At 39.7% G+C, this 22,964-nt stretch overlaps 1 protein-coding gene across 2 annotated transcripts in view; it reads right to left on the bottom strand.

Annotated features, from left to right (window-relative positions):
- The window catches only part of WWOX (WW domain containing oxidoreductase), a 539,956-nt gene that overhangs the window by 413,857 nt on the left and 103,135 nt on the right, over positions 1–22,964 (bottom strand). For both annotated transcript variants that reach the window (XM_064159955.1, XM_064159956.1), the window contains exon 6: positions 2,098–2,186. In XM_064159955.1, coding sequence (XP_064016025.1) covers positions 2,098–2,186 — 89 coding nt within the window. The remainder of the gene's footprint in view (positions 1–2,097; positions 2,187–22,964) is intronic.

The raw sequence follows: 22,964 nt of genomic DNA, 5'->3' as shown, positions 1-22,964 counted from the left end.
TGCTACTTTGTTGTTCCTGTGCCCATTAACAAAGCTTGTGGCTACCTCATAGGAACTGGAGAGTGTATCACAGCATGCTCTCCTACAAGTGTATGAGATCAGAGATAGCAAAGCCCTTTAAGAAAGTTAGGCCGCTGGCTAACAGATTTGCCAATGCATAAAGAACAAGACTTGGTCTGTCACTGAAGATTCTTTCCCAACCCTCTTAAAGCTACTAATGCAAAGGAATCACTAATCTGACAAAAGCCTCTGGACGCTGAGGCAAATAAAGGCAGAGACAAAAGTAGTTAGTGTACATTAGGGTTGGAAAACACATGTGCTAGCATTGTAGTAATAGGATGCTTCTCACATAAAATTGCTTTTCTGACGTAGATAAATTACACACAAATCAGAGCCAGGAAGACCTAGTCGTTCTCCTGCCAGCGCTGATGATTTTAAGACAAGTCTGTATCTGTATCAGATAAAGTATCCAGTGCTATAGGCACTGTGTGGAGTCTGGTTTCCATCCAGCCTTAGACTTTAAACACAATTTTGGTCAAAACCCCCCAAGTCTTGCAAGAGATACAGACCTTAGACTTTCCTACAGTGCTTGAGTTGGTCTTGCCAGACACAAATACACCTCAGCACAGATCCAAGACAGAAATATCTGAAGGCAAGGCAGAGGCTAGAAATGCTGCCTATTATTACAGTGTCTTTGTCAAACAAAAATGAGAGCCAAACATTAGTGAAACCTGCCCATCACTGGCCTACAATGGTAAACCAAAGTATGCCAACAAAAGCAGGTTTTACCCATTCTGTATCTTTGCTGATTCTGTATCACCTCATTTCCAAAGTTCAAAGGCAAAAAATGACTTAAATATGTTGACCTCTAAGGGTTTATAAACATACATACCAAAAGGACTAGCTAGGAAAACCATGGTATGATCTGCAATGCACAAATCAAGCTGCATTTGGAAGAAGGGTGGTTTTAAGTTTTCACAGCATCACACAGTTTCTAAAGACAGGTAGCATATTGGAAGCATGAAAAAGCTACATTAAAATACTCATTTGTTCTTATATTATGAAACTGATTTAGTATTAAAGCAGCAATATTGCAAGTGTTTGTCTTTCTATTTCAAGAAAGTTTTAAACCAAAAAGATTATATACAATAAGGAAATATTGTTACAAGGATTTTTGGCAGTAAAGGAACTCATGTTAGAAGTCGGTTTCGACAATTCTTGAATCTAAAATACCTATAAGGACTAAATGTCATCTGTCTATCCATGTGAGATTTAGCTTTGGCAGTGTTTCAAAAGTGAAAAACTATTCTTTGTTATATATTTTTCCTGTGACAATGTCTTTTCAAAGCTGTCTAAGAGGCCATATTCTCTTGAGAAGTACAGTAAGATGTATATGTGCTACAGAAATAAGTTTGAATGCTCACAACAACCAACAGGTCAAAACTGTGGATAAAAGCCCTAAGTGTGGAAATCATTGTCAAGAGTTGGCACTTAAAAGATTTCAAACAATTTCTTCAATGGAGAGATTTATTGTTCTGCTCAAGTTAAATTAAACAAACCATTTGGAAGCTAACCTGATTCTCTCCACATAAATGTGTCTGTTGTTAAGTGATGTCATTATCAGCCCTTCTCCCCATTTTTTTAGTGTCTGGGAAAATGGAGCTTTCAGTCTCATAAGCCTATTTCATGTTAATGTTTTAAAAAGAAAGAGAGAGAATGTTAGAAGACAAAGTAGGAGAAGGAGCAGACTAATTGCTCATCCCTGGCCTCTTCCAAACCACTGCAGAACTGATAAAAGTTGCTGGAGTTGTTTTTAAGGCAGTTCAGCTTCAGCCTTTTTTCAACAGCCACAGGGGTATCAACGCTCACCTTAAAGCTGGGACTACACATGGAATAATAAAGTACCCATAATTATTAAATTGGTTTTTTTGAGGTTAAAACAAATGATCTTGGATTCATATTTTTTAAAAAAAAATCCTATGAAAAGATTATTCACTAACTCTAGCTGCAGATTGGTCCAACCATGGTGAATTCTGCCAACTGTGCTCAGCTGATAAAGACATTAAAATAACAAGAAATTCTTTTCTGAGTACTTACACATTCTTGGATTTGAATGCTTCAGCAAAGTGCTGCACGCTCTGAAGTGAAGCAAGGTCTAAGGTCATTGCTTCTACCTTGGCTTTATGCTGGAACAAGAGAAAATATGGGGGGGGGGAAGAAAGGAAAAAGAAAAGATAAATAACAGCAAGTTTAGTTCACAGTAAATGTGTTATGAAACTTGTCTGATTCCCTTGTTTAACATTATAACCCCAAAGTGAACACAAATCATCAAAAAGAACAGAGGGCTACAACGTTTAGTGCCAAAAGTAGCATTGCAGTTTTGTGATTCTGTTAAAAACATACACTGTGTAACACATAGCTTCATCTAATACAATCAATCCCACACAAGGTGGTCTTAAGGTTAATATGGTATCTTTTTTACTTCCATCTTCCTGGTGAAACTTATGTAGCTCATGGAATAAAAAGTGGAGTTAGCATTATGCTTAACGCAGGGCGTTTTTTACATGCCATAGCAACTTAAAAATACTCAGTAAATACTCTATAAAACCAGATAAATTTAAACTTATAGACACTAATCCAAGACCATCTGTCTTGCATAGACAGTATAAAATAAGTATAGAAAACAACTGAGCAGCCTACAGAGTTTTTCATACAGTGAGAGTTTTCCAGTGCATACTATCCCCTACAGAAATAGTGCATGTAGTTCAAACCAACTTCTCATCCGAAAGGGCTTGCAGTCCCACAAAATAATGGGTTAACTTGAAGGTACTTACCATAGGCACCACCAAAAAAGCTCTTGTCAATATTTCTAGCTTTAAGATCCCTCTTTCTATCTTTTGAAACATTTACATTCCACATCTCAGAACAAAATGAACCAAAGGTCTGGTTTGATTGCAACCACTGAAGTGAAAGTGGTCACACAATCAAGTGGGCTGTGGCTCTTTCAAGCCACAGTTCTGAACCAGCTTTCCCTTGACTGCAGCTGTATGCCTGCACTGCAGCATCCAACTATTGTCTTTAGTTCTTCCACAAACACTATAATCATCTGCAAAGTATTGATGGTCCAGACATGTAAGTCTCACAGGTCTCCTGAAGAATTACACTCATCCTCTCTTTTAGACTCACTGCTGCCCAACATCACATGAAGTCTCTGGTGCAGAAAAAAATCTAGCAAAAACTCCTCTACTCTCCCCAAACACAAACATGGTAACTTTCAGTCCACTACATTTTGCTCATTCAGCACAAAAAAGAAATTAGAGTGACACTTCATGTTAATTCCAACATGCTACCTACACCCATGTATAAGGTCATGCTTCAGACCTGATGTTACCACTGCTAAAAGAAAGAGTAAGAAAAAGGTGGAGTAGATACAGTGCTACTACACAGCATTTGAGTGGATAGATGATAGGAGCTTTGTTAGCACCATGGTGCAACAGGGCATTACTGTGACTCCAAGGTTATACAGTGAGCATTCCTGGAAGAACAAAAAGGAAGCAGGACTCATACAGCTGCAGAAGGAAGCCAAGAAGACTGCTTTCATTGTCTCCCAAGTTAAAGCAATTCATCCGATCTCTGTGTTTCATTATGTTTAGTACTTTTCTCCCTACATCTGTTTTCTATTTGCTAGCATCCATTTTGCCCACTTACCATACAGGTTAGTTTTAAACAGAATGTCACTCAAACTCCTTTTTCCAGTCACATTTATCAGGACAGCAAAATAAATACAACCAAAACTTTGCCAAGTTCAGCTCCCATAGGAAGAATCAATTGGTAGAGTTTGAAAATGCTAAACAAGACTTTGTTACCATTTTTTTTTCACCCTCACAAGATGCACATCATTCTGGAATTCATTTTGCCCCACTGGGTAAATATTATCTTCTAATTGATGGTCAGGAGTGTGCACAGTTGGGTTTATTTTGCTTCTGCTTTCTTCAGTTGAAACATTTCCCTGTGTCTCCCAAGGGTAACAGGACAACAATGCTACAAATACAGGGATATGAATGGGGTAAAGATAAAAATACCATCAAGTAGTTCAACAGGCTTTATCACAAACTGTTGCTACTGTCCTCTTGGCAACACAGATGCAAATCCCCATGCCCATACTCAGGGAATGTTTTTTCCTCTTGGCTTTTCCTCTTGGTTCCTACATACTAGTTCTACAACCAGGAAAGAGGTATCTATGTATTTCAAGTCCAAAAGAAAAGTATGGTGCCTCCAAAATACTTCAAGAAACAGACCAGGATTGATCTGGATTTGTGGATTAATATATTGAAAATGTAAAAATCAGAGTTTAAAAATCATAAATTATTGATGGTGATAAAGAGTTGACTGTCAGATAGCAAAGGCAAACTTTAATAACGATGTTTCTTCTGCACCAGTTCCACCAATGCTGTGAAACCATCTTTTTATTCACACTCCATTTTCTCCAGGCAGTAAGATTCTTTATTTCAAATAATTTAACACTACTTCACCTTTCCCTCTTTTAGCCTTGAGACACAGAAAAGCTGTCACAGAAAAAGACAACATTTGTTAAAGAAATTCAGGAATCTAAGAGTACCTGGAAAAGGAAAAATGAGGAAGGAAAAAACCATGGGTTTATTAAATGTTCCCATCGAGTAAAACAACAAAAGCAAACAGTAACATTTTACTGCTTTTCCCCCAACATTTCCCCTGCTTTTCCATTTTAAAAGCCTGATGGTCGAAGTTTTTATTTCCTTCACAGGTACCCAAGGTACACACAGATCACACAGACACACATTTGCTGTTTTCCTCATAAGAAAGACTGGAACTTGTGACATCCAAAGCACTCAGATCAGAACCTGCCACCTCAGCTTCTGAAAGCTTGCAAAAAGCCAAGCCTGGATATTTTCTCCAAACAGTAACTGGGAAGGAATCAGTTTGCATACCCTGAGCTTAACCAAGTTCTCCAACGTTTCTGCTTCAGATTCTCCCTTGTTAACCAAGACTTAAGCACAGAGGTATTTTGTGTCACAGTATCAGCAAGGTTGGAAGACACCTCACAGATCATCAAGTCCAACACTTTACCACAGAGCTCAAGGCTAGACCATGGCACCAAGTGCCATGTCCAACCTTGCCTTGAACAGCTCCAGGGACGGCGACTCCACCACCTCCCCGGGCAGCCCATTCCAGTGTCCAATGACTCTCTCAGTGAAGAATTTTCTCCTCACCTCCAGCCTAAATATCCCCTGGCGCAGCCTGAGGCTGTGTCCTCTTGTTCTGGCGCTGGCCACCTGAGAGAAGAGAGCAACCTCCCCCTGGCCACAACCACCCCTCAGGTAGTTGTAGACAGCAATAAGGTCACCCCTGAGCCTCCTCTTCTCCAGGCTAAACAATCCCAGCTCCCTCAGCCTCTCCTCGTAGGGCTGTGCTCAAGGCCTCTCCCCAGCCTCGTCGCCCTTCTCTGGACACGCTCAAGCATCTCAATGTCCCTCCTAAACAGGGGGGCCCAGAACTGAACACAGTACTCAAGGTGTGGTCTAACCAGTGCAGAGTACAGGGGCAGAATGACCTCCCTGCTCCTGCTGACCACACCATTCCTGATGCATCAATTCCTGCCAGAGCTTGAGAATGTGACATCCTAAACCCTTCAATATTAAGTTATTTTCCCACCCTCATTTCTATGTTACAGTTTCTCATTTAAAAAGCTATGAATAAGGCAGTACACTTGCAAGGTATGTTCTCAATAATGTAATGTCTGCCATCAGCAGATATCACATTTGGGTTTTTTGGTTTCTCACAGTAGCTCAGTAGTACCTTTGTTATGTTTTCCCTCCTTCTCTATAGGCCTAGGTAGCTCTGCTCCCAGAAAAAAAGAAAACATGAGATTTTTTAAAACAAAAAATTGAAACAAACAAAAGAAAGCCAACAACAACAACAGAAAGAAAACCAAACCAAATCGATCCACATTTTTGCTACAATGTAATTGTAATCCACAGTCAGAACTGATTGCTAATGGTATGCTGCAAATCCTGATCTAACGTGTCATAATTGTATTATACTGATGTCTCTCACCATTTCACTTCACATACTTCCAGCACTGAATTATGCCTCATTTTATGTTGTGAAATCTTAAATGGGACTTGTCACTTTTCCAAATACAGAAGACAGTCTTAAAACTGACATAGGAAACTCAACACATTAGGGCACAAAACCCCAGAATTTTTGAAGTTGAATCCACAAATGTTATTAATGTTCCCTCTACCTACTTCATTTTCAAGTACACCATAGAAGGAGAAACCAAAAACCAGAATGAGTGCAAAATCATTTAAAGAGTTCATTGGTAAATCAAAGGACCATTACTAGATAGCACCTTTGAAAGCCTGTGCAAAACGAGCTGCTGCCCTTGCTGCAGATCCTTGAGACAAATGCCCCAGCTGCATCCAAAACTACTTTCACAAGACTCAGGCCAGCTTCACAAACTGGCCAAAAGGAGAACAGGCCCAAGAGGTGGATAGGATTCTGCTGACCACTGACAGAGATTAGGCTCTGAGATCAGCATCTGGGGCCCATTCAGCCCTGCAGCACTTTGGTGGAGCAGCAGCGCTCAGCAGACAGTTTTATAAGGCACCAGGCCTGACACAAACATGGGAAAGGCTCATCTGGCAGGTGGAAAAGCGTTCTAGGACAAGAATTAACAGGGCTCATTCACAGAGCTTTAAATTAGACTTGAAGGGGGATGGGGTTATAGCTGGGTTTGCAGCAGCAGAGCAGCGTTCTAGTAACAAAGAGTCCAGCACTGAGGCACAAAGATGATGGAAGGGAGTGGAACATCTCCCTTAGGAGGAGAGACTGAGGGAGTTGGGGCTCTTCAGGTTGGAGGAGACTGAGAGTTGTTTATATTTGACAATAATTCATGTTCATAAAGATATGAAGGGCAGTGCTGGAAGGGTGGAGCCAGGCTCTGCTCAGTGATGTCCAATGACAGACCCAGGAGCAAGGGGTACAAGCTGGGGCAGAGGAGTTTCCATACAACATAAGGAAAAACTTTCTCACTGTGAGCATGCCAGAGCCCTGGAACAGGCTGCCTTCTTTGGAGTGGAGTCTCCTTCTCTGAAGACATTCCAAACCTGCCTGAATACATTCCTGTGTGATCTACTCAAGGTGGTCCTGCTCTGGCAGGAGTGTTGGACTGGATGATCTTTTGAGGTCCCTTCCAAAGCTTAACATGATGTAACTCTGTGTAATTCTGTGTGATTATGTGGTCTTGTGCAAACCAGCCGGCTAGAACCAACTGAAATGGTGCTTTTGGGATGGGGGCACTTGTATCTCATGAAGTCCAAAGAGCAATTCAAGGCACCAACATCCTGTCTTTGAAGAAACACCTGAAGGTGGATCATTCTCCAGTTCCTAACAAGTCCTCTTCTAAACACAAGACAACAACATTTGGAAAAATGCATAGAAATAACTTTCTGTTTTCCTTTTCTGTTTTATGCCCAGTTCTAAAAGCATTTTATCAATACTCCCAGCTAAGTTTCCCTACTCTAAACAGCACTAGAAAACAGTTTGTTTAGTTTTGTGCGTATGTTGCTCCCTGTTGTAGTAAAAATATTAAAAAAGCTTAAGTGCAATGAGTTCTATTTTGCACTCATGCTAGAAAAATGCTTATTGAGCCAGAAACTAACAAGAAAGTGAAAACATCCAGAAAGCAAGCAATTTCACTATATGCAATGTATTCACTTTACAGCTTAAAAACTGTTTAGAAATGAACAGTGCATGGTAGAGTAGTTTGGCAGTAAACATGATTGTGCATTTGTGTCTTGGTATTGAAGAAGAAGCCTTTTTTCATAGTGAATTTTTCATTCAAATGTAAATGATGATTTACGTTAAATATAGGTAAAGCATAGCTACATTTTCCTGAAGGATTGCAAGGAAGTGAAGAGCACTACAATAAGTTGAAGCATAAAAGCTTTCTCTGTCATAATATTTATTATAATGGCATATAAAATAGCTGAAATAAATAATAGATGACTAAAAGTAAATTCATATGATAAAGAATCTTTCAGCAGACACCATTACTTCTGACTGCTCCAGTTTCATACAGACTTGAAGAGTCTTAATAAATATGCTGTAGCCTCTGTATCTTATGTAAGTACAAGGCATTCTGTAAGGGCCTACTTAAAATGTATTGCAGTGGACACTGGATAATTCACTGCATCATTTTGCTTTCACAAAGTATCATGTACATATCTTTGATATCTAAAGGCCCTTAACTCAAAACTGAATACATAGCAAAACAACAAAAATACCTGACTTTGAGGAACTGAAAATAAAGAAGAATCTTGGTGGTAACATCCTGGAATGCAAATAGTTCTTCTGTGCAGTGTGAGCAACAGCAAGTCTTCAGCAAAACAAGAATTTGGCATTAAAGCTCTTGAAAAAGTCTGCAGATTTATATAAAAACAGGTAAATAAAGAACCAAAACTCAGCATATGACAAGCAATGTCCATACAAAGCAATATTTCCATGCTGAGGACAAAGTAGAGGATGTTTTAGAAACACATCTGACACACAGCTTATGGCAGGCAATAGCCAGTGCCATGCACTATTTATGGAGGCACCTAATAGGGAAAAAGGCTTTCACTCAGGATTAGCACTGCAAGTATTATTGTCCCTAATGTAGGCAACATTTGGTTCCTCATGCAAAACTGCATTTATGCAAGGACAACTTCATCTTCTTGTGCACTTTGAGTGCTGTGCAGCTGCTTCTCATGGAACTGAATGGGGCAGATCAGTTATACTGCTTTAAGAGCAATCCAAGGGGCCTGGAGCACAAATCCTATGAGGAGAGGTTGAGGGAGCTGAGCCTGTTTAGCCTGGAGAAGAGGAGGCTCAGGGGTGATCTTATTACTGTCTACAACTACCTGAAAGGGCATTGTAGCCAGGTGGGGGGTGGCCTCTTCTTCCAGGTAACCAGCAATAGAACAAGGGGACACAGTCTCAAGTTGTGCCAGGGTAGGTATAGGCTGGATGTTAGGAAGAAGTTCTTCACAGAGAGAGTGATTTCCCATTGGAATGGGCTGCCCAGGGAGGTGGTGGAGGCACCATCCCTGGGGGTCTTCAAGAAAAGGCTGGATGAGGCACTTAGTGCCATGGTCTAGTTGATTGGATAGGGCTGGGTGCTAGGTTGGACTGGATGATCTTGGAGGTCTCTTCCAACCTGGTTGATTCTATGCCAGATGCTTCAACAGTATTGTTTTTCTGCTACAATTGATATACTATAATAAAGTTCATTAGAAGACAGGCACAGAATGTTAGGAGTTGGAAGGGACCTCAAAAGATATCCAAGTCCCACCCCTGTGCCAGAGCAGGATCACCTAGAGTAGGTCACTCAGGAATGCATCCAGGTGAGCTTTGAGTGTCTCCAAAGGAGACTCCACAACCTCTCTGTGCAGTCTGTTTCAGTGCTCTGTCACCCTGACAGAGAAAAACCTTTTCCCTGTGCTTACATGGAACTTCCTATGCTGCAGCTTGCACCTGATGCCCCCTGTCCACTACTGAGAAGAGCCTGGTTGAACATTTTTGCACTATTTTTTCTAGTTTTTTTCCCCTACACCCCTCAATATCAGCAATTAATTTTAATCTTTCACTACCTTCATGCAAGAGAAGAAGGTACCTGACACAAACCAATTTCCTAACTTTTAATTACTGTGTGATGTACAAGAGAAGAGCTAGGACTAATTGTGACATATAAAGGATTTTCTTCCATGAGAAAGAAAATTTATTTAGCAATACTTAGTTACATTCTTTCCTAACTTATTTTCTTTCACCTGTATTTTGGGTGGAATTTAGTGGTGGACATTTTTCCACAATACATGTTTTCAGGCTGTGTGTGAGCCCTCCCAAAATCTGATTCTTCCTGCTTAGGTAACTAGATCTTCTTGTTCTTCATAAAACCAGAATTCCTGCAGAGGCTGCCTTCTTTCAAGTCAAATGTGCAGCACCTAAGGGGTCAGTATAAACCTGAAAACTTCTTGGATTACTGATAATCCTTGGACTTTCCATCATAAAAAATGAATATGAATAAAAATAAATTATTTGTATTATCATTATTTTTCTCCTTGCCTCTATCCCTTCTCCACAATATTTACAGATGCTTGGCAGAGAACAATGTTTATCTTTCTGGCATCATTACAATTTACAGCAGTAAGAGCCCTTCTCAGAGAAATCTGAAGCCCTCTGGCTACAGTAGGATTGTACTATAAATCAGCGTCTTGAAGTTGCAATAGCAGCTCCCCGCACATGGTAGGTAGGCCAGAAGAAACACCTGAATGGTTGAGCTCAGAAGCACAGAAGTCTGGATCCTCCTTTAGCTAGAGATTCAGTGTAAAAGTAACAAATCAGCCATGGAAATTGTGAAGATGAGAGATGCAGAAGAGTGACAAAGAAACCCTGGTATGAAGGAGCTTAGTTTCTGAGTATGTCATGCACCAGCTCAGAGTTTGGTTCTCACATTTAAGCAAATCACTACTCATGGTAATATTTCTTCTGTCTTCCAAAACCTTAATTTACCTATAATTTAGTATCTATATCACACATACAACAATGTGACTAAAACCTCTAGGTATACTTTGTCTATTTAGCTCGGATGTGACAGGCCTTTCTTTGCCATGCAGCAGTCATTTTAAATTCCCCAATACTTTCAAAGCTGTACCTCTTTCTGTTAGTAAATGTCTATCCACAAAAAGAAATGTAAACTAGACTTATTAATTTCTTTGTGGCTGCTTCATTTTTCAGATTTTAATCTATTTTTTTTAATAAATCCTCTGTAATAAACAGCACAGCAATAAGCAATTTTATTTCACAGTTAACTCTTAGATCAATACCCCTGTAAATCTGGCCTTTTTTATCTTCTGAAGGTAATTATAAAGGGGAAAAGTAAAAACATCCACATTTCTTTCTGAAATGGATGTCTTCAGAGAAGTAAATTATGCCACAGCAATCCTAAATCATGCTTAAAAAGGGTAAGAGAAGTCAGTCTCCTAAGGACACTTTGCAGATCAGTTATTCCTTAACCAGAGAGAATACACACTCACAAATGACTAGCCTATCATTTCAGAAGACTTCAATTTGTAGGCTCCAAATGTTCCTGATTTGTTCCTGGATTCACATGGTTCTATTGCAGGCAGCATACATCTGCTTCAATAAAAAGAAATTACATGCATTTAGAAGAAAAAAAAAGAGGAAGGAAGAAAGGAAGGAGGAAAGGAAGGAGGAAAGGAAGGAGGAAAGGAAGGAGGAAAGGAAGGAGGAAAGGAAGGAGGAAAGGAAGGAGGAAAGAAAGGAGGAAAGGAGGGAAGGAAGGAGGGAAGGAAGGAGGGAAGGAAGGAGGGAAGGAAGGAGGGAAGGAAGGAGGGAAGGAAGGAGGGAAGGAAGGAGGGAAGGAAGGAGGGAAGAAAGGAGGGAAGGAAGGAAGGAAGGAAGGAAGGAAGGAAGGAAGGAAGGAAGGAAGGAAGGAAGGAAGGAAGGAAGGAAGGAAGGAAGGGAGGGAGAAAGAGAGAGAAAGAGAGAGAAAGAGAGAGAAAGAGAGAGAAAGAGAGGGAGAAAGGGAGAAAGGGAGAAAGAAAGAAAGAAAGAAAGAAAGAAAGAAAGAAAGAAAGAAAGAAAGAAAGAAAGAAAGAAAGAAAGAAAGAAAGAAAGAAAGAAAGAAAGAAAGAAAGAAAGAAAAAAAGAAAGAAAGAAAGAAAGAAAGAAAGAAAGAAAGAAAGAAAGAAAGAAAGAAAGAAAGAAAGAAAGAAAGAAAGAAAGAAAGAAAGAAAGAAAGAAAGAAAGAAAGAAAGAAAGAAAGAAAGAAAGAAAGAAAGAAAGAAAGAAAGAAAGAAAGAAAGGAAGGAAGGAAGGAAGGAAGGAAGGAAGGAAGGAAGCTAACTCTTCTGTAGGTTTTGGCAGTGGGTATTAGTTTAGCTCTTAATGTACATGAACTGTGAGTATTTACTTGGGAGCCTACTTTTAGCTGGATTTTTTTTCTTTCCCTGGATATAGATCACTTCTTTCTGTCTCCAAACACCCATTCCTATAAAGCTCATTTGAATTTATCTTGGGGAATCTCAAGTAATCTTGGCAATATATTACATGCATCCGGTTTACTATTCTAATAAACATATCTTCTTGTTTACAGAAAAATCGAGGCAGTCTGGGAACATGCAACAGAATCTCAACTGTGAAGAGCCTCCTATTCAAATGCTTGCAATTCTTTTCATTCTGCAAGATTTGAAGTGCTAACAGAACACATTCTCAAAAGCAGCAACAAGGCAAGCAGCACTGGGATAATTTAGAAGCCACAGACTTTGTCTTGAATTTGGAGGTTTTAAGATAAAATAAACCAAATTTATGGGTTGCTGAGAAATAGGAAATACAAGAAGCAATCAGGGTAATGTTATTCTTCCCCTGTACTCAACACTGGTCAGGCCACACCTTGAGTACTGTGTCTAGTTCTGGACCCCTCAATTCAAGAGAGATGTTGAGGTGCTGGAACATGTCCAGAGAAGGGCAACAAAGCTGGTGAGGGGCCTGGAACACAAACCCTATGAGGAGAGGCTGAGGGAGCTGGGGTTGTTTAACCCGGAGAAGAGGAGGCTCAGGGGTGACCTCATTGCTGTCTACAACTACCTGAAGGGACATTGTAGCCAGGTGGGGGTTGGTCTCTTCTGCCAGGCAATCAGCAACAGAACAAGGGGACACAGTCTCAAGTTGTGCCAGGGAAGGTCTAGGCTGGATGTCAGGAGGAAGTTGTTGCCAGAGAGAGTGATTGGCATTGGAGTGGGCTGCCCAGGGAGGTGGTGGAGTCACCATCCCTGGAGGTGTTGAAGCAAAGCCTGGATGAGGCACTTAGTACCATGGTCTAGTTGACTGGCTAGGGCTGGGTGCTAGGTTGGACTGGCTGATCTTGGAGGTCTCTTCCAACCTGGTTGATGCTATGATTCTATGATAATGGATTTGTTGGAAATGGCAGAGGCTGGAGGAAAACTCAGTATTTCTAAACTGACTAAACTCTTATTGCAAATCAATATTACTGTTGGTAATTATCCATAAAATTAAAGATGAACAGCAACACATACAGCAAGACATAAAACCTACAGCCAGGGATTTCACACAGGTTTTACACACCAAGCAAAAGTTTGCATCCCTACTAGAGATGACAAACAAGAGGAGAAAAGCATGATGGTCAAAAGGGCAACAATGTTTAAGCAAATACAAAATGCACCCTTTTTCCCTGTTCTCTCATGATCCATAATCATAAGCTATGTTGTTGCCTGAAAGTGCAGACATGCACTGTGCAGTGCATTAATCCTTCAAACGCTAACAGATGCTGGCAGGGATTTAGGCTGGAATGTATTTACAAAGTGACAAATTATGTTCCGTATTATACCGAGAGAGAAAGAGCACCCACAAATAGGCTGATAAATGTCAGCTGCAGTCACGACAAACGCTTTATTTTTATTATACTGTAACCACAAATGTGTTGGTTTTTTTTTTGCAGGGAGGCCCAAAGATTTATTTGTTGCAGAAAAAAAAAAACCCAAACCAACCAAGATTATATATGACACAAAGTAATAACTGTGAGATCACTGATGCTCTGGGCAGCTTGCCCTCCTGGAAGCTACGTTCAGATTGAAAAATGTTGCTTAAAAATGGTATGTTGTACGACACAAAATAAATAGTTCATAAATCTGCAATGAAACAACAGTAACTAAGAATTAAAGACAGTCTTAGGACACGGCTTATATGAGTTAAAAGGGAAAGCAAACTATTTCCTGTAGTGGCACATTGAAAATGAAGTAACAATGTAAAAATAAATCTTATGAAATTGTTTTAGATTAAAAACAAAGTGCTATAATTGCTGGGTGGAAGCAACATAGATTTTGGAAGCGCTGTGTGAACATTTAGTGCAGCACAATTAATTGGCAGCAGAGTGACGTCTGCAGGTTTAAAAATGCATTGCAGCTGGTACAAAGAACGTGAAAGTTGCCCACAGATTTCAGGTACAGTTCTTTCCCCCCCCCCCCAATACTAGGAAAAGACAAATATTAATATGGTTTAAATCACTTCTTTAATTATTAGTAATTTGAGGATGCTTCAACACATGCACAAATAAATATATGAGACAAAGAAAGAAATGAAAGTTACTAATTAGCTATGGAAAGCATCTTAATTGGCAGTCCATGGTTGGGATCATGCCAGCTTTAAACAATAGAATGTAGCTATCTTGCAGAAAAATATCCTCAAAAAAATAAACACATATATAAATGACTTTGTATCTACACCTGCTCACATTCCCTAGCTAGGAGAGATGCTGAGAACCGCCCCATATGTATGTCATTTTAGAAAGTGAAATAAAAGGATGGAATCACATTAGTAAAGATTTCTTACACAAAGAAGGGTTGGCAAGATCAGCTTCTTAATAGGCACTCAACACACACAATATAGACTTGAAGAAGAATATTAAGTCTTCCTGCATGCACAAGAAAACACCAGGCACATCTGAGCAGGACTAGAATGTGGAAACCTGCCATTGTGCCACCCGACCTGTGATAATAGAAGAAGAAAGTTTTCCTGTACCTTCTTTTTTGGGTGGCAATCTGGACAAAATAATCACAAAGACTGGAGTTCAAGTTCTGCACAACTGTGGCCCTTTTTGAGAATCATTTTGTTCTATTTCTAATCAGCCATATATATATGAAACAAATAAATCATCAAAAACCACAATGAAATTCCAGTGTTGTCTAAAAAAAAATGAGATCAAAGTCCAGACTGTACTGTACAGCTCCACAAAGCTGATGGTATTTGGACATGGGCATGGGAGGTCATGAGGTTATGTTTCAGAATCAATTAAGAAAGTTTAAAATTACTTTAGTGAAAATATGAAAGAAGCCTAAAGCCAAGTGTCTGATTTAAAGCAGCATCAACTTTCCTTTACTAAATAAACACTAATTTCCTGATAACAGAAGTACTCCAGAAAACAACTGTCTCACACAGCAATATAGCAGGAGATGACTGCCACCTCTCACTATAGTTCCTACAATACTTGTCTCCTAAATCAAATTATGCCAATGAACAATGCAGTGACAAGCATGGTGAATATGCCTTAAAAGTTCTACTCTTACAAGCATTTGTACATACAAAACAATGAAGTGCTGCCATTGCAGCAAGTAAAGCATGGTAACCTACCTTAAAATATTTGCCTGAAGAATAGGTGTGCAAGACTGATCTAAAAGCCTTGTAGAGAAGAGGCAGGGGGAGGCAAGGGAGAAAACATCTATCTATGACTGCTCCTTCCCCTTCATAAAGGAAGCAAAAGCAAACACAAAGCACTGAGCATGAAGAGAAACCGCAGGCTAAGTTTGTGAGTAACACTCTACTAGACAGGAAGACTTTTTGACTGCTTCTGCATTCCTGTAGCCACAAGTGTTAAAGACACCTTTAATGCACTCATTCAAATATTAAATTGGTTTTAATTTCATAGAATCATAGAATCAACCAGGTTGGAAGAGACCTCCAAGGTCAGCCAGTCCAACCTATCACACAGCACTATCCAATCAACTAGACCATGGCACTAAGTGCCTCAGCCAGGCTTTGCTTCAACACCTCCAGGGATGGTGACTCCACCACCTCCCTGGGCAGCCCATTCCAATGCCAATCACTCTCTCTGGGAAAAACTTCCTCCTCACATCCAGCCTGTACTTTCCCTGGCACAACTTGAGACTGTGTCCCCTTGTTCTGTTGCTGGTTACCTGGCAGAAGAGACCAATCCCCACCTGGCTACAGCCTCCCTTCAGGTAGTTGTAGACAGCAATGAGGTCACCCCTGAGCCTCCTCTGCTGCAGGTTAAACAATTTAACAGATACAGTTACATAGCTAAAGAACTGGCACATATTCTACCTTAACATTTAGGGGTTTAAGCAAGTAGCTTAGGCTTTTCCCTAATTTTCAAGGTAAATCCTGGCTGCACCTACCTGAACACCTGAAAAAATAGCAGCTCCTGTATATCTTACCCATATGCCACATGCAAAAAAATGTAAAACATATTAAAAAGAATGAAAATGAAAATTTCCAAGCAGATGTTTATAAACAGAAGGCAACGGATAAAAAACCAAACACAATGCTGCATTATGTTACATGATTCACTGATGAACTCATTGGAACTACAGCAAAAAGCCCTTCTGGAAAACTTCCAGAAATTAAAAGGTGCAAACAAGCTGCCTAATACCCTTGCGTAGACTGAATTCTTATGAAGAAAATAAAGTTTATTGTCTGGAAACAGAGAAAGCATGAGGAAAGCACTAAAGCAATGGAGGTGAACAATTAGACAGATGTTCACTTAAGGAAATAAAGAGAACAGAAGAAGCCATCACTGAGGAATTTTACGAGAATCCTGACAACTCTGCACCTCATCAAGGGCACTGGTAAAGTTAAAGCCACTGAAGCCATTTCTGCTCAACTCCACTATAACTGCTGACCTTGCAAAAGGCTGCATTTAGCAAATGTGGCTTAGGAAAATAGCATTATACTTCCCACTTGACTATTTTTTTCCCAAACTCCATCTCTATACTGCAACTGTATATTTCAAGAAAATTCATTTCATTTCCTCATATAATATTACAAACACTCACCATTTTTTTTTCTCAACTAGGCTCAGGTATGATGGAAAGCTACATTTTAAAAAGCTTTTGTCATTTAAGTAAAATTAAATACTGTCAGTTAGCTCTGAGCTTAATGATCTTCATAGAAGTGTATATGTGAATAGGTGGAGTGGCTTTTGCTTAATATGATTATAAATGTTTTTAAAGTAGTCAGGAGTTTGCATAAGATCCATCATGGCAACCTGGAAATGTGATTTTCCCCCTTTACTCTGCTCTCATCAGAACCCACCCGGAGTACTGTGTGCAGTTCTGGAGCCCCCAACACAAGAAGGACATCAAACTGTTGGAGTGAGTCCAGCAGAGAGCCACAAAGTTTATCAGAGGGCTGGAGCACTTCTGCTATGAGACTACATAGACTACAAGACTTGGGGCTCTTCAGCCTGGAGAAGAGAAGGCTTCAAGGAGACCTTGTAGTGGCCTTCCAGTATCTGAAGGGGGCCTACAGGAAGGCTGGGGAGGGACTACTGGCAAGGACTTGTAATGACAGCATGAGGAGTAATGGGTTTGAAGTGGAAGAAGGGAGATTTAAACTAGATGTTAGGAAGAAGTCCTTTCCAGTGAGGGTGATGAGACACTGGCACGGGTTGCCCAGGGAGGCTGTGGATGCTCACTCCTTGGAGGTGTTCAAAGCCAGGTTGGATGAGGCTGTGAGCAACCTGTTCTAGTGGGAGGTGTCCCTGACTATGGTGGGGGGTTGGAACTGGATGAGCTTTGAGGTCCCTTCCAACTTAAACCATTCTATGATTCTATACAATTTGTGGCACTTACTACTGAATGAATAATGTTGATAAAAGCATATTTTGGTGATAAACTCTCTTGTAGAGTAAAACTACATGGACATACATGCAGGTGAAAGGAGAAGGAATTAAAGATGAAAGGTAAGGTTGTTTTGGCAAGGACAGAAGTCTTACTTTTCTGTGCTCATGCCAGCTGACATACAAATGATCTCCACTGTTCATAACATCATTTCAAAACTGTTTGGTACATGGTAATACTTCCAGATTTTCAAAAGGAAAAAGAACCAAATAAACCTAAAACTTATCCTCCAAGTCTCAAATGCATTCCTGATTTCTCCTTCTCTTATCTACTCATGCATTTTCAAAAACCACTGTCAAAGTAATCAGAAAGTGCAGTTCTGTGCCACTAAAGTGCAGTTCAGTGCCACTAACACAACTATCATCACCTGCTTGTATGCAGTGGGCCACTTCCCACAGCATCCATCACCTCTTTCTGAAGTATAAACAGAAACATGATACTCATCACCTTAGCCACACAGGACAGCACACACAAATATTGGAAGTGAACTCTCCCGATATCCAACCACCAGCAATGAAAACTGGACAGATCAGCCTTGTTCTGTAATATCATCAGCATAAATTATCTGAGTATCAGGTCATACGGATAGGGAGGCAGTACTAATTAAATGCTAAGTCCTTATCCAAATGCTAGATGTACACAAAGGAAAAATAATCCTGTGAAGTAGATTTTTCTAAGGTAGGGCTGGTCATTAACAGCACCAGAACGACTGTTTTGAGCATCAGCCACCAGTCCCACTTACAAAAAGGGACAGCTCATTCATTGCAAATGGTTTTGCAGTGTTTGCAAATAACAACCAGCAGTTCACTCAGGTCTGCAGGGGACAGCCTGCATATTTCCCACACACCAATGTTTGAAAGTTTTCAGTAACTCTGGAGAAAGGCACAAGAAAATTTCATCATTCACATATTAAATAATATAAAAGATGTGGGAATGTGATTGATTTCACACTAGAGAGGATTGAAATTACAGTTAAGGGGTAGTTTTTTTGCATGTACTGTAAGGTCAAGTAATAGTAAATAATTAATGAATTATGAAACAGTTTTTCTATAAGGCCACACATGAATTCTACTCAATCACAGCTAAAAGTGTAGTTACACCAAAAAGCCATATAATACATCACAAAGTGAAGGAAATGCATGATGCTAAAGAATAAAGAGGGGGCTGCCATTATATTGGAATAACAGTTACTCTGTGGAATGTAAATAACATCTTTCCATGCATACCCATAATTTCCATAAGTTTGACATCTCATAATCTACAAGAAACAGAAAAGAAAGGATGTTCAAATCTTTCTGCAGTTGTTTTTTTCTAGCAAGATATTTTTCCTCATGTCCAGCAGTTACAAAAGTTTTCATGAAGCACAAAGAAAAATCACAGAACTGTAGGTTTTGGAAGGGACCTCTGGAAATCATCTATCCCAGCACCCCTGCTAAAGCAGATCACCCAGTGCACATTGCACTGGACTGCAACAATGATCAAGTGAATCATTGTCTGGCCAAAGCAACAGTGCTTCTTCTCTGATCTTCCTGCTAGTTTGGTTTTGGCTAGAATCTACAAATTGCCAATCCATTTTCCCTCCAGTAAAAATTCTTCAATGCTTGTACTGTGTCTTAGAATTCAGTAGAGTGCACAAAGCAATATTGTAGTGATTGTGGTTAAACTTCTGGGGGCCACTGATGGTCAATTAATAACAGGAATTCCAGCTGAAAAGTGAAAATAGAAGTAAAACAAAAAAATCAGAATATACTTATTTTTGCTTTGATACCATAAAATCAGACAAAGCTGGAGACTTCTGCATTAGTACATAGGAATCTTGCTTCTTCATCTGCATAAAAGTCTATTCTGACTATAGTAATATTCTGACTTGCAGGACCATGAGACGGTGGATTACCTTCTTTATAACAAAAAACAGGGGGCTACTTATAGATGAAGATATGCCAAATTTCAGATTGAACCACAGTGAAATACAGGAAACAAGTTAAAGGAAAATTAAAAGGAAATTTAATTTTGTTTTAGAACATCAATAATAGCTCTATAATCAATTAAACCCAGAGATTATTTAATAAGTTACATGATCCAGCAACGAAAATGCCATCAATGAAGCAGACAAGGCAATGAGCATATGGAAGCCAATCACTCAGAAGCATTTTAGCACTTGTAAGCATTTGGTTTCAATTCAGTTTTCCAAAAGCCTTATGCTCCTGAGCTGCTTCTCAGAACTCCACAAAGACTTGTGCAATAATTTTCTAGAGGTGTTAAGTTTTACCTTTGTCTGCTCCTGAAGACAATGTACTTGAAATAAAGTTCCATCACGTAACTGCCAGCATGGTAAAGTACACTGTAGCACTGCAGATCTGGCTCCTAATTTTCCAAGGTCAATCCAGTAATTGAGCAAGTTTAAGCAGCCACTTTTTAAAGGTAAACACTTCAGCATACCCAACTCCTGCAAACTTTTGAAAGCTTTATTTGATGTCCTCAGCTCCCAGAATCATAGAATCATAGAATCAAACAAGTTGGAAGAGACCTCCAAGATCATCCAGTCCAACCTAGCACCCAGCCCTATCATCTAGTTCTAACCCCCTGCCATAGGCAGGGATACCTCCCACCAGAAGAGGTCACCCAGAGCCTCATCCAAACTGGTCCTGAACACCTCCAGGGAGGTTGTGGTTCCCATCAAAATGGGAACCAAAACATGCTGCAAATTTCATCTGTCTTTTAAAAATAACTTCTTTTTCTGCAGTTAAGGTCTTAAATTATTTGTTTTACATCATTAAATCTACTTAAGACTTGCACATTTGCACCACGAACAGCAGAAGTATGAGATCCAAAGTAAAGGTCTGAATTGAGTCACTTTCAGCAGATCATTTTCCCATTTTGCTTTGCTGCTGTTTGCCTCCAAGCAACATGATGTCGTTTTGAAGGTGCCACAAGCTGCAGGCTCCTGTGCTGACCAGACCACGTGAAACCACTTTAACTTAGGCTCCAAAGCTAGAAATGTTAATTCATCATCCTGTCAAAATAATGACATTCATTCATAAATACCAACCAATCTCCTCCACACCTGGCTGATTCTTCTGTGCAGCCTGGTGAAACACACTAATTACAGAGTTTCTCTGCCTGTCCTCTGGCCACTGTAGCTCACTGTGTTTGAAAAGAGTAATGATACAGAACTAGAAACTGGGCAAACACCCTTAACTTGACAGGAGAACAGACAGCCCAGAGAACCCAGGCATGTTAGGTGCCATATTCTGTCCATCAGATGCCAAGCACACCTCTTTTGAGCACCTCTTCCACAAAGCCTTTTAGCTATCTCGCCCACACAAAATTAATGTAAGTGTTATAGAGCTGCTGATGATCACAGTCAGAGCATTTAGTTTATATCCATGGCCTTCATCAAAAGTGCCAGGTCAAGCTATGATCAGTGCCTGTAACAATGTCACTTGAGCAAATTAAGTCAGACACAAGAAATACAATTTCTTTTCCAAATCCCTGTGTGATAACTAATCTGCTTCAGCTCTACTCATGCTTCTTGCATAAGACAAGAAGCAAAGTCCAGAACACCCCAAATGAACAGCACAATCTTTCCTGTCTCCAGGTGAGAGACTACTTAGACATTCTAGGCAAAAGAACAGAGAGGTTCTTTCAGATACAATTATGTTTTGCTCTGAACATTCACCTCGAAAACTAAGGATGCTAATTCAAATCCTTTTAAGCACACACAAAGATACAGATCTCCCATTAAGCATTACCATTAAAAACCAGGAGGAGGTACATGCAGGCTACCTCCCAGAGCCTCCCGACCCAGCAGGCTGTATCTAAGAGCATTTAGCAAGTAAGGCTCAGGTAAACAGCCCACCCCTTGCATGCCCTGTAAGGTTTTTATGTATTTAGAAATCTTACAACTAATTGAATTCTAAAGATGGGCAAAGCCAAGCATGGAAGTTACCATGGAAATTAATTTGCAAAAGTTTATGTGTTTCTGAATTTTAAGTTCTTCCAGAAGTTAAGGAAAGATTTTGAGGAGTTGTGTTCTGAAGTGTTCTTGGTGAAGGAGCAATGGAAAATTTAGGTGCCTGTATTTTAAACTGAGTTAGTCCTAATCACTGAGGCCAACCTATTTCTGCAGCACTTTTATGAGTGTACGAATTCTGTCGAATTTACAAAGAACATAAACACAAATTACAATTTGGGCCAAGCCTCCACCCACATTCTGAGGGCTGAAGATACTCTTTTAAACTGACAGCTGGCCTGACCTGTCAAGTCTTGCTTGTAGATGACAATAAAACACTCCTTCTTCCTTTGTACATTTGATTTCCTTATCAATGTTTAAAAGAAGCTCTCCTGATATCACCTTTGCTGTGTCCTGGTAGCACAGGGCAGCTGCAATCAGGCAGTGAGAAGGCTTTACTCTGACATGTCCCCTCTGCAGCCAAGCCATTCATTAAGCAGTAATTCCGAACAGACTCCTGATTTTTAAAGCATTGAAACCAGATTTACAAAATAAGGTTATGTGGCACATCAGAGACAGAATCTTGAGGCCTCACAAGAGATGCTAAAATCCTCACTGCATCAGCTTTCATGAGCATCCTTCTTAACAACATACAGAAAACCAGAAAATGTAGAGCTGACCTTTTAAAAAGATTCTTGTTATGCTTTTTAACCATTCTGGTGATAAGGAGGAAATGTTGGTGGTTTTTTTTCTGAATGAGTCTACTGTACCTTTAATGGTTCATTTGTAGTTCAGAATAAAATCCAAACTATTTGTTGTTCATTGTTGTTCTATTCTGTTCCAAGGTTCATAATTTGAAAATTGACTTTGGGGACTTTTTGCTTGGTCTATTAAAATGATTCATGTTGCATTCAACATAAATTGTGCATACACAGAGGAGGTTTAACACACGTATTCACAGCATAATAACTAAAGTGAATTTTGTACAAGCTGCAGTTTGTGGCAAGGATGCAGTATCATTTGTCTTAATTTTTCTCCAGCATTACATTAGGCTAGTGCATTTACATTTGCAGGTAGGCCTAAACACTTTAAAACTTTCTTTTTTACAGCATGAGTAAAGAGAGAATCAAATCTTCATGTTTATATGATGGAACAAAGTAATGCCTTTTACTGTCTAAAGTACACGTGGATTTACTTTCCATTTACCTTCCTGCACAAAGGCAAATGCAAAGTGCATGAAATATTCACCACCTATGAATCACAAAGTGTTCCTATTAAAAAGATGATAATGTTCTGTTTTACCTTTCAAACTGTGACACAGTAACAGTCATGGGGTCTAAGCACTTTTGTCACTCAAAACTACCAAAGTAATATGCAGTAAGGGCTGAGAGTGTTCAGTGCTTTATAAAACTTGAGGACAGTCAAGTGTCAACTAACTGAATAATTAAGAGCTGAAATATGATTTCGGAGACTAGGTT

Source organism: Pogoniulus pusillus, chromosome 20 (genome assembly GCF_015220805.1).
Source record: "Pogoniulus pusillus isolate bPogPus1 chromosome 20, bPogPus1.pri, whole genome shotgun sequence".
NCBI lineage: Eukaryota > Metazoa > Chordata > Aves > Piciformes > Lybiidae > Pogoniulus > Pogoniulus pusillus.
This window is presented reverse-complemented; position numbering and strand designations above follow the sequence as displayed.